This window comes from Oryx dammah, unplaced genomic scaffold, assembly GCF_014754425.2.
Source record: "Oryx dammah isolate SB20612 unplaced genomic scaffold, SCBI_Odam_1.1 HiC_scaffold_28, whole genome shotgun sequence".
NCBI classification, from domain to species: domain Eukaryota; kingdom Metazoa; phylum Chordata; class Mammalia; order Artiodactyla; family Bovidae; genus Oryx; species Oryx dammah.
Window position 1 is genome coordinate 89,130,905 of NW_024070212.1, and position 12,739 is coordinate 89,143,643.

Consider the following 12,739-nt stretch of genomic DNA (forward strand, 5'->3'; position numbering starts at 1 on the left):
CCTTCCTAACAGTAGCTTTAGTAGATTCAGTTCAGTAAACTTTACTAATTATTTACTGTCTACAAATCATTGTGGTAGTTTTAACTACCACAGAGTTGAAAAGATGTGATAATTGCTCCAGGTTCTTATGAGTAAGAGGTAGGAGAGGCTGGATAGGCCGAGTCCTGGAATCAGAACCGTAGCAAAGCACTGCTGGAGGTGGAAACTGCCCTGCTCTTAGAAGGTGATGGGCCAGACCTTCAGGGCACATAAAGTTCTTGGGAATATAAAGCCCTGAATGATTTTGTTTTACCTTAAATTGTTCTATTTAGTTAGTTGTTTATTAAGGAATCCAGATCAGTGCCTGAGCACCCTTAATTATCAAATTACCATTTATCTTCAGTAGGTTTTGAATCACAACAAAGGTCATAATTGGCAAGAAGGTACCTACTCAGGCATGTTTTCAATGTTTTATTTCATCTAACAGTCTAATTTGGAATATAAAGTCATATTCGCTCATTTTTGTGCTTAACTCATTATTTATATGTTTATATGGTGGAGCTGTGATAATGTTTCATAGTTGCCTTAAAATAATTGTTCTTGTGAAAATGTTTGTTGGGTCCAAAAGGAAAAAATATTTAGCATGTATTTTAAAAATAAAGTATGACCTCATTTCTTGTGAACATTTAAAAATACATATAGTATTCCAAAACAGAAAATTACCTAGAAATTTTTGGCTAATTCAGTCTTATAAAATTTGTATCTTGCATTGCTGCCAGACTTGTTATCTGCTTTTGAATGATTGTCTCAGAAAGTTAAGGTATAAATCTTAACACCCACATTTGAGAGCACCCTGAAAATCAGAATGACCCAGCAGTGGGTCTGGTTTGTCATCAGCTACTTAGATTGCATTATCTTAGAGCCAAAGGACTGTATAAATCATCCCCAGTCTTATTTTAGAACTTCAGATTAACTGGGAATGCCTCTGATAGGTTGCCTTTTGCTCTATAAAAAATGTAGAAACCATAACACCCCCAAAGCACTTCTTTTTACTGTTACCTGAAAGGTTAATGTCCTTGCATTTCGATCTTTAACTTATGTTTGGCTTCTAGGGAAATTCAGAGTGGATATTCCAAGTACCCATTCCTTTGGAAAAACCTTTCACCCTCACTAAATTGCTGTCCATTAAGCATGGGGAGTGTGTGCCTATGGCTGTCGACACTTAGAAAGGGTTAGGATAGCAGAAGGTTCCCATTCTCCTGAATGATGCTTGTGATCTGAAGCTGGCAAACCAGTTTCCCAAAGGGCAACTTAGGAAGAAAGCATCTTTAGACAAAAATATCACATTAAGAATCTAAGCTCCTAAAATTACTAATAAGTTCATAGAAGCAGATTTTTTTTTTTTAATAAAGAAAGGATCTTGAATTACATCTAGATTAAAACCTTGGGAAAACTAAGGCTATGAGCTTTAAAAAATTTAAGTCATAACTAAATAAGCAGTTGTTTCCTGGGCACTTGTCTTGTGCCAGTGCTTATACTAAGCACCTTAAGTTTGTGTTATCTTACTTACAAACAATACTCTGGGAGAGATAATTATTGTCCTCATTTACCCAATGAGAAAACTGCGGCAAAAAGGAAAATTACGTATGCGAGATCTCTTGACTAGTCGGTGGTAAAACTAGGATGTGAGCTGAATTTGTAGTCTCATACTATAGGATGATTGTTTATGTGAAAATAGTTTCCTTTAGGTGGACACTACTGTGCCGTAAAAAAGGGCATGGATGTTAGAGTGAGACCCATCTAGACTCAGATTCTAACTGTGTGACCACAGGTGGGAGGTCATATAACAGGCCTCAGTCTTTCCCTGTAGAATAAAATACCTGCGCCTTACAGAGCGAGATTAAGAGACAAAGCAAAGTGAGTACTTCATCTTATGCCTAGTACCTTGTAGACAGTTGCTGAGTAAATAGGAGTTAGAATCATTATCAGGAAACTCATCCAGCATTTATAATAAATGGACTGTTATAAAATTTCAGTTTATATACTTTTTTTAGAACATATCTGCTTAACACATAATGTTACCTGCTCTTAGGCAGGTCTGGAGCCTGAGACATTCACTTTTGCTGGTTTCATGAAAGAGGAGCATACTAGCTCTCTAAAAACAGAAAGATTTTTCATGCTAAGTAAATGGAGCTATTTGTGAAACATCAGCCTCCTTCTACTACTGGAGGTAGAAAGAGCAGTTAAAGAGATTCTGACTCAAGTTGTCTGATTGCTTTACTTGGTTAAAGGAATAATTTCTACTGGAAATGTTGGGATGATTAATTGTGCTTTTTCTTTTTTCCAAGGTTCTAAGCTCCAAACTCATGCCAACAGCTGATGATGACATGGCAAGAAATTGTGCAAAATCGTTTTGTGAGAACTTCCTCAAAGCAGGAGGTTTGAGGTTAGAGTTTCAATATTGTATTATATGAATTACAGAAAATGAATAGAGTTATTTTAGTTAATTTCTCCTGCCAGGCCTTATTTATGCCTACAAGACATGATTTGAAGTATTATAGGAGTTGTAATAAGAAGGAATGAGAATATTTTTAAATGTTTTAATGACTTTTGATTATTTGGAAAACTTACAGAAGCATGTGTCTTTCCCCTTTAGTGGTGGGGGAAATTCTCAAGAGGAGAGGAGACTGTGCTGTTTCTGGTCACTCCCACATCAGTTTGAGATAAGGTGGATCTGATTCTTAGTAATCTTGTTGTGCAAGGCATTAGCGCTGGGGGAAGATATTATCCCTGCCCTTGAGAGCCTCAGGGTTTAACAAAGAATAACAAATGGTTATTGCAGGTATTGAAACAGAGGCTTATAGAAGGTGCTTTGTGGGATGAAGTGGGGAAGAAAGCAGTGGTTAAAATGGTAAGATTTGCTTGGGGTAATACCCCACTCCAGTACTCTTGCCTGGAAAATCCCATGGATGGAGGTGCCTGGTAGGCTGCAGTCCATGAGGTCGCTAAGGGTCAGACACGACTGAGCGACTTCACTTTCACTTTTCACTTTCCTGCATTGGAGAAGGAAATGGCAGCCCACTCCAGTGTTCTTGCCTGGAGAATCCCAGGGACGGAGGAGCCTGGTGGGCTGCAGTCCATGGGGTCGCTAAGGGTCGGACTTGACTGAGCGACTTCACTTTCACTTTCACTTTCCCAGAAAGTGACATGTGAGCTGGAAACAGATGAGTCACCATTCTCTAGGTAATTAAGGGGGGAAGGACATTCTCAGCCAGAGGAGAGGTGGGGATGAGGGAAAGCATGGAAGCACGGGACTGTCTTGGGAACTAAAGTTGCCTGGTGAGACTAGAGCAAAGGACAAAGGAGAAAGATTGTGAATAGGGGGTCATACTGAGGAATTTCAGCATTACCTTGTAAAAACAGAAGGTGTCTAAGCCAGGAGTTAGCTAGAACAGTTACTCTGACTGCAGTAGAAAAGATGAACGCAGGTGGAAGAGACTGGAGGCAGGGAGAACTGTAAGAACTGTTACAGTGCTCCAGAGAAGAGATGACAGGTTCTAAATTTGGGACAGTGGTAGAGGGACATTTTTAAGATGAAGTAGAAAAGTCTTTATGATTAGATGGAAGATTGTCGTTGCTGTTTAGTCTCTAAGTCATGTCCAGCTTTTGTGACTCCTTGGACTGTAGCTCACCAGGCTCCTCTGGCCATAGGATTTCCCAGGCAATAATATAGTGGAGTGGGTTGCCATTTCCTTCTCCAGGAGATCTTCCCAATGCAGGGATCAAACCTGTGTCTTCTGCATTGGCAAGTGGATTCTTTACCACTGAACCACCTGGGAAGCACAGATACAGAGGAGGAAACATTTTTAAAATGGCCCTATGATTTCTAGCTTGGAAGAATGAGTGAATGATAACTCTTTAGTCCTTATGGGGAATGAAGATAAGATGGAGGAAACTGAGAAAGTCAAGAGAAGTGAGTTTGATTGTGCAAAAGATCTCTGTGAGTCACATGAAGGGGATGGTTTGGACATGATGCCCTTGAGAGAAGTGGAGAATGGCACTGATGTTCAAGGAGGCATCGTGTATAAGGAAAGAAAGCCTTGCAGCCTGAGACCCTGGCAAGTGAAAGGCTGGGAAGCAGAATCAGTAAGTGGAAATCTCTACCATATGAGTGAGAGAAAAGGAGGTGACCGAAGTTTGAAGGATAGGATAACTGAAGAGAAAGTTTGCTTTCCGTTTTGATTTTAACTTGGAGGAGCCTTGGTTCTCATTGTGAGCTGACTAAAGGCCAATGAAAAAGAAAAGAAAAAGATAAAGGGGGGCAATCAATCAATGGGGCTAAGTTCCACTGCAGTTGGAAGATATGTTCCATAAAGAAAGTAGGTCTGCCGTCTCCTTCAGGAAAGAAAAGAGTGAGCAGAGGGTAATTGAAGGAATTCTGTTGGAGGCCTTTAGGGAAGAGAGCTTGGGTGAGACCTTGCAGAGATCAAGGGGACTAGAAACAGAAGTGGAAATAGAGGGTGAAAACTCATTTCAGATCACTCAGCCAGTTACAGAGCTATGCCAACAAAGGCCTTTTGATTCTGGCTTATTTCTGAGTGTCAGTGTACATGCTAGGCATCGTTCCGAGTACTAGAAACAGAGCAGTGCGTCGGTAAAACAATAGTCCACGTCCTTGTGAAGATGGTCGTCTAGAAGGGAAGACAGTAACGAAGTAAAAGTGTATGTCAGGTGGTGATAAAAGCTGTAGAGCAAAATAAGACAAAGAAGAGCGGGTGGGTAGGGCAGCTGGGTAGGGGGAGGGTTTGTTCAGTGGAGTGATCAGAGAACACTTCACTGATGGGGGGATATTTTACAAAGACCCAAAGGAGGTGAGGGAGCAAGATCTGGAGATGCCGGAGAAAGCTGTCCAGAGGAGCATCCAGCGCGAGCCCCTGTGAGGGTCGACCTGGTGTCTGTAAAAGCCAGCAGGGGGCTAGTGTGGTTGGGGCTGAGTGAGGGGAGAAGGGTAGGGGGTGTGAGGCTACAGAGATACCCAGAGGTCAGGGTATGCAGGATTTTACAGGCTACTGTGAAGGAAATAGGAAACTATGGGAGGATTTTGTCCAGAGGAATCCCATGGTAACCTCCATTTTTAAGGGATCATTCTGGTTGATCTTTTGAGAATAGATTTTGGAGGTGAAGCTTCAAGAGAATAAGCAAGAAGAGTTGGGAAGCTTTTACAGCAATGTAGGTGATAGTAGATGTGAAAAACAAGCTTTGTAGAATACACCAATTCTGGATATACTTTTGAAGTGATAGCTCTTCTAATACCAAGATAGCAGTTGATTGGGGAACTCAATAGAAGTTAGTGAGAAGGAAAACTATCTAAACACTCTGTATTGGTTATCTTTTTTGCTAAGAAAGGAGTCTGATTTTAATTCTGAACCAGGAAGGTTATAGGTACCATAAGAAACCGTTGTGATCCATTTATATGTAAGGATCATGTAAGAATTTTAAGTAATTGATAAGCATTAAACTACTTATATGGAGAGCTTCCCTAGTGGCTTAGACCGTAAAGCATCTGCCTGCAATGCGGGAGACCCATGTTCAATTCCTGGGTCGGGAAGATCCCCTGGAGAAGGAAATGGCAATCCACTCCAGCACTCTTGTCTGGAAAATCCCATGGACAGAGGAGCCTGATAGGATACAGTCCATGGGGTCGCAAAGTCAGACACAACTGAGCGACTTCACTTTCACTTTCAAACTACTTATAGAAAATTGCCTATGGAAGAAACAGAAGTCTTAAATATCCTGTCTTTTCTTTTTTCTTTCTTTTGAAGTTTGGTTGTAAATGTCATGCAGAGGGATTCCATCCCATCAGAAGTAGACTATGAAACAAGGCAGGGCGTTTATTCCATCTGTCTACAACTGGCAAGGTACGTAAATCTATTGATTACTCTCAGATGGCTATTCTTGACTCTTTCTTCCAGATCCCATCCTTTAAACATAGTATGAAATGACCTTGGCTTAGCCTAGCTTATTTCCTTTTAAGATTTTTACTTGTGGGACAAACGTTGCCAACCTTATTGGATGAAGACCTCACCAAAGACGGCATAGAAGCACTTTCTTCTCGCCCATTCCGAAATGTCAGCCGGCAGACGAGCAGGCAAATGTCCTTATGTGGCACCCCAGAGAAGTCATCCTACCGACAGGTGTCAGTGTCTGACCGATCTTCCATCAGAGTTGAGGAGATCATTCCTGCTGCACGAGTCGCAATACAAGTAAGTGACTTGTGTTTGTTCAAGAAGTCCCAAGGGCCTCCTTTACAGAAGGCACCGCTGGTGGGGAGGGCCTATGCAGATATAAAAATTATTGATGTGAGTATCATCCTCAAGGAGCTTACAGTAAGTAAGAAAGAGATCAACTAGTGTAGAGTTCACTGTAATTCAGCTGGAAAACATCAATTGTTGTAAGAAGACTACCAAAGCAAGACATTCTACAGGGCTTAAGAGGAATGGAATAGTCATCTTCACGTGCGGCTGTCACAGGATTCCATGTAGGAGGGGCTAAGCCTTTAAGAATAGGTAGGGATCCCATATCCATGGATTCATTTAGAGAGAGGAAAGTTGTTCAGGTAAAAGGGAAGGTGGGAGCAATTAGAAAAGAAGCCTGTGTAGGAGGTCACATGGTGGCTCACATAGACCAGATGCTGTGTGTGAAGAGGGGAAATGGTGACAGCAGAATGGGTGATTTGAAGCCAGAACCTGGAGAGCAGGGTCTCTGCTGTGAGTAGCAGAGAGGCAGTTGTAAGTCTTTGAACAGTACAGAAGCATGAAAAAGGCTGTCTGTCTTGTAGATGATATTGGAGGGAAATGAGACTGCAAGTGGAGACCAAGAGGAGGTTACTGAAGCCAGTGGGACGTGTTTAAGTACTCACAGCGCTCTTTCTTGCTTCCTTAGACGATGGCAGTCAGTGACTTCACATCTACTGTGGCTTGCTTCATGCGACTGTCATGGGCTGCAGCTGCAGGACGGCTTGACCTCGTTGGGAGTAGCCAACCAATTAAAGAAAGTAATTCTCTGTTTCCTGCTGGAATTCGAAACAGACTCAGCAGTTCAGGTACTGATTAAGAAGGACAAAATAATTAGAATATTGAACAGAAAGTAGCTGTAAGAATCATCTTTGTATAGGTTATTCAGGGTCACAGAAAGAAGAAAGCCTCTTCTCTTGCTTTTGAGCATGAACAGAAATTCATCAAGCTAAATAAACCCTCAAGATTTGTGCCTATTCAAGTATGCATGTATGTATAAACATCATTTATATATGTCATATAAAAAAGTGTATAAATGCAAAATAAATAGAGAAACCAAGCAGAGTTTTAGCTTGCTGAGTATAAAAGTGTCATGAGGCCAATAATTATGGCTGTAATAAAAATTCATTTAGAATATTTACCTGGAAAAATCATTTTCTTGGTTTGGTTTGTTATTTTCTGTTAGGTCTTTATAAATAGCTTTATTTCTCAGCTTCATTTGGTTTCCCTGCTCTGTATATAACTCACTAATAATAGAGCTTTTAAACTGTTTGACATACACACAGTAAAGGGCAGAAATGTTAAATGTACAGGAGTTTTAGGGTTTTTACATAAGTGTAACCCATTAGATCAAGATAAGGAGTATTTCTAATAACCCAGAAAGACTCCCACATGCCTCCAAAATTGCACTGTTTTTGCTTCTGGCACCTGAAACTAGTTTTTCGTCATAAATGTATTTTTCAGTGCTTCCAAATGTGTTTTAAGTACAAAGAAAGCAGTGGAGGTCAAAGTAAATGATTAATTCTCTCTTGTTTCTTAGACCAAAGTGTCTTCTTGAACTCTTTACCTTCACTTGAGGATTATGGACACATTAAAGGGTTATAGTCTCTAGGGTCCTGTGGGATCCACAGTAACCCTTCAGTAACCTTCCTTTTGTATGTTTCCAGGAAGCAATTGCAGCTCTGGAAGTGAAGGGGACCCAGTGGCCTTGCACGCAGGCATCTGTGTACGACAGCAGTCCGTGTCTACCAAAGACTCACTGATTGCTGGAGAGGCTTTGTCGCTTCTTGTCACCTGCCTGCAGCTTCGGAGCCAACAGCTGGGTATGCAGGAGGCCTGCTTGCCATTCGTGTTTTAGGAAACAGCCAGGTTTCTGTTGGGAGTTATTTATATCCCTTCATAGATAAGGTCATATTAATAGAAATGGAAAAGGGGAAAGTTGGCATGTGGAATAGGTAAGAATAGTGCTAGAGTACTTAAATTCTGAACAAGTATTTATTGAGCACCTCTGTATACACGGTTCCACAGTTGATGTTACAAAGGCAGTATGTCTACTGTCCAGGAGAGCTTACCATCTGTTGGAGGAATTAAAACAAGCCAAGGTTGTAGATCATAAGCTATAAAAGTAGAATTATGTATCAATCCCTAAACTGATAACAACTCCAGTATTAAAAATTATGAAACTTAAGATTTATTCTTTTATCTTTATTGTTGGTTTTGATAAACTGGGGCTGTTGCTAAACATATTTTTAGCATTAGATTCCCCAGGGCTCAGTCCCTGGTCACTTTTTTCCCTCTGCCTACACTTACTCTCATAATCACTCATTCGTGTAATCACATCCACGTTCACAGCCTTAAATTCCCTATGTGTCGGTAACACCTAAATTTGGCTCTGTGACCTGGGCCCCTCCCCTGACATCTCTACTTAGATATAATAGACTTCCTGAACTTAACATGTCCAGAACTGAACACTGGTCTGGCCTACACCACCCAAGAGAGTGCCCATCTTAATTAATGGTGGTTTTTGTTCTTGGAGTCATCCTACTCCAGCATTCCTCTCTTTACACCCTACTTCTAATCTACCCACACATCCTTCTTCAGACTCTACCTGGATTCCACCCCTTAGACCACCTTTGCTGTTAGTACCCTCTGCTCCTCCATCGTCTCTTACCTTGATTATAGCAGCAGTGCTCTGACTAATCTCCCTGCTTCTACCCTTGCAGTTTATTCTCCACAGAGTAACCAGAGTGGACCTGCTGAAATGTAAGTCAGATCGTATCACTCCACTATTTACAGCCTTGCAGTGGCCTCAGTTCACATTAAGTGAAAGCCAGATCTTCCCTGCGGCCTTCCAGGCCTGATGCCATCCACTCCCGTGATGCCTGTGTGCCGTCACCGCCTGCACTCCCTGCCTCACCCACCGTGCTTCAGCCACCCTGGCTTCCTAGCTGTTCCCTGACACTCAGGCACATGCCTGCCTCAGGGCCCTTGCACTAGCTATTCCCACTTCCTCCACCTTTTTTTAGAGAAATCACAGTCCTCACCTCTCCTAGCATTCACCTATAAACTCTTTGTTGTTTTTTTTTTCTCTATCACTTATCACTGTACAGCATACAGTAAAATTTCTCTGCTTATCATGTTTATTGTCATTATCCCTTCCCCACCTAGATGGTAAGCTCCATAAGAACAGAGACTTTTGTCCCATTTGTTTCCTAATGAATCCTTAACACCCAAACACTGTGTGGTGTGTAGTAGGCCCTCAATAAATACTTATTTGGAGATGAGGTCTTAACAACTTGACTTCTAAAAATTGTACCAATACGTGGAGCCCAATTCATTACTATTATTACTGGTTCAGACTGCTTGTTACATAGAATTGGTGATCATTATGTGTTATTCAGTATAAGATCCAAATTCATCGTATACGATATTAAGATAAACATATAGAAAAAGTTACATGTTTGTGGGACAGTAAAGTATCAAAAATTTGACACTACAGTATCAAAAATGATTTACTTTGGTCAGATTTGCTTTTAAAGGCTTATATATGAGAAGTCTAAGTCACTGTGAAATACTGTTGAGCGTAAGCCATACTTTTAGTTCAGTTTCCTATAATTGTTTGATTGTAGAAATATTTTCAAATCAGGATGAGAAAAATTATAACTTCAAGCTTTTTTATCATTTGTAAGTTTATTGTAGAGTACATTTTATAGTTCAGAGGTATTGATAGTTTATCAAAGCAAGACATATTTGTTCTGTCACCAGTAAGCACAGGAGATTGTGGGGAAGAGTGAGGGTACAATTTCTTGGACACAGTCCTGCTCCCGAGCACCTTAGATGCTCACGGGGGCAGTTATGGAGGTGCTAAATTTGATTCTGTGTGGAAGAAGAGATGATGTCTACAATAGTTAAGGGTAAGAAATTATTCAAAACTTCTGAAATTTTGAAAATGTATTTCCTAACTTAGTTTCCTCCCCTGCCCCCATTCCCCTTATTCTTACCATCAGCCTCTTTCTATAACTTGCCCTGTGTTGCTGATTTTATCATCGATATTCTGCTTGGATCGCCAAGTGCTGAGGTAAGGATCACTTTATACAAAACCCTGTTGGCCTTACTCTGCCTGGTCTCCTGGACGCCTGCGGCAGTGTGGTGGCTGCAGATGGAGTGGTGCCAGGCCCCTTGGGGAGTCGTACCGCGCGCTGCAGGCCACTATGACAGTGACCGCTTAGACTCGCACCTTCCTTCCTTGTCTGGTTTTCACCGGAAGTGAAAGTGATCAACACGTGATCAACTTGTGTTTGTTTATAACAAACAAAATCTTACAGTGTTCAACATCCATAGCTGGCCATGTCAGCCAACATTAAACATTAACTTGTTGGCCCAAATCAAGAAAGACCAACTTCAAGCCATGAACTTTCATTAGATCTTAGAATTCTCATTTTCATACATGACCTTGGAAATTAACTCTGAGACACATGAAGAAGAGGTTTTTGGGGTTTTTTTTTTCTAATTTTCATTTGCATTAAATTATAAGCCTGCTGATTAGAGTAGAATGTGCTGTGCTTAGACACTCAGTCATGTCTGACTCTTGGCAGCTCCATGGGCTGTAGCCTACCAGGCTCCTCTGTCCATGGGGATTTTCCAGGCAAGAATACAGGAGTGGGTTGCCATGCCCTCCTCCAGGGGATCTTCCCAACCAGGGATCAAACCCAGGTCTCCCGCATTGTAGGCAGATTCTTTACCATCTGAGTAGAATACAGTACTAGAATAATTTGGGAAATCAGTACCCAGACCACACTTGATTTAAATTAGCCCTAGTTTATTCAGTGTAAACTTTACTGACTGAAATGCTCACACCCTTATAGCGTCATTCAGAGTATGGACTTAGGAGGAAAACCATTTTTTAAGCAGTCTATGTGTTGGTTGATGTACATCCTTGGCCACTAAAAATGTGATTTCAGATTCGCCGTGTTGCCTGCGATCAACTGTATACTCTGAGTCAGACAGATACTTCAGCCCACCCAGATGTGCAGAAGCCAAATCAGTTTCTGCTGGGTGTGATTCTCACTGCTCAGCTGCCTCTCTGGTCCCCAACCAGTATCATGCGAGGAGTCAATCAGAGGTATGTAATAAAGATGAAAACGTTCACGTCATACAGAGAGGGAGTAATGATTTGTGTACTGCTCCCCTACAGGCCACAGTGTATGACTGAGATGACAGAATCTCTCCTTCTCTCTTCCAGCATGTATACCTTGAAAGAAGGCATTTCAGGTTTTCCTCCCATTTAGGACCAAAGAGTTAGAAGAAACAATACCAGGCTTTCTTTCTCTCCACCACCCCACCTTCTACCTCCACCCTACCTGGTCCACCTACCTCAAAAAGAAGACTCACCTGGTGGTTGAGAAACTGCATTATTCGAGCCAGATCACTGTGTAAAGAGTTCACACCTGTACATCACATTTTTAGCATACTTTATAATTCCATGTCTAGAGGTACTAGGGTATCCTTCTAGCTTTTTCTTGGGTTTATACATCCTGGACATGGAAGGAGGCTTGTGGTCTAGGTTCAGAGACTTGAGTAAAACCATTTTGTCTGCCCCATCTTACCTCCTGAGGCAAGCCTGCCTACAAGGGTGCCCCAGTGTAGGCTCAGGCTGGGAAGTCAGAAATCCCACATTGACCTCAAGTTTAAGCCGCATTTCGAGCTCAACTTTACCAGCAAGCCCTTGCTCTGGGGCTTAGAAGACACCACAGAGATTGGTGAAATCAGTATATATTTTCCTTTGTATATGCTTTATAAATTAGAGCCCTTGGTAGAAATGTTAGAGCTACTCCAAATACACCAGACGCATCCACAATTGGGCATCACTTCCACTTCAGCTCAGCCTCTTCATTCCTTCTGGATCTCTTTCTCCATTCTTCTCCAGTATCATATTGGATATCTACCATCCTGGGGGGTTCATCTTTCAGTGTTGTATCTCTTTGCCTTTTCATACTGTTCATGGGGTTCTCAAGGCAAGAATGCTGAAGTGGCAGAGTACAACATGTGAAATGCTGGGCTGGGTGAAGCTTAAGCTGGAATCAAGATTGCCAAGAGAAATATTCATAACCTCGGATATGCAGGTGACACCATCCTAATGGCAGAAAGCAGAGTATCTAAAGAGTCCCTTGATAAAGGTGAAAGAGGAGAGTGAAAAAGCTGGCTTAAAACTCGGCATTCAAAAAACTAAGATCATGGCATCTGGTCCCATTGCTTCATGGCAAATAGATGGGGAAAACAATGGAAACAGTGACAGACTTTATTTGGGGGCTCCAAAATCACTGTGGATGGTGATTGCAGCCATGAAATTAAAATACACTTGCTCCTTGGAAGAAAAGCTATGACAAACCTAGACAGTGTATTAAAAAGCAGAGACATCACTTTGCCAACAAAAGTCCATCTGGTCAAAGCTATGATTTTTCCAGTAT

General features: G+C 41.5%; 1 protein-coding gene across 2 annotated transcripts in view; it reads left to right on the forward strand.

Annotated features, from left to right (window-relative positions):
• USP24 (ubiquitin specific peptidase 24) overlaps positions 1-12,739 on the forward strand; it is a 162,731-nt gene that overhangs the window by 87,440 nt on the left and 62,552 nt on the right. For both annotated transcript variants that reach the window (XM_040231059.1, XM_040231060.1), the window contains exons 32-38: positions 2,328-2,425; positions 5,802-5,897; positions 6,014-6,242; positions 6,922-7,081; positions 7,940-8,095; positions 10,280-10,350; positions 11,234-11,394. In XM_040231059.1, the coding sequence (XP_040086993.1) occupies positions 2,328-2,425; positions 5,802-5,897; positions 6,014-6,242; positions 6,922-7,081; positions 7,940-8,095; positions 10,280-10,350; positions 11,234-11,394 (971 nt within the window). The remainder of the gene's footprint in view (positions 1-2,327; positions 2,426-5,801; positions 5,898-6,013; positions 6,243-6,921; positions 7,082-7,939; positions 8,096-10,279; positions 10,351-11,233; positions 11,395-12,739) is intronic.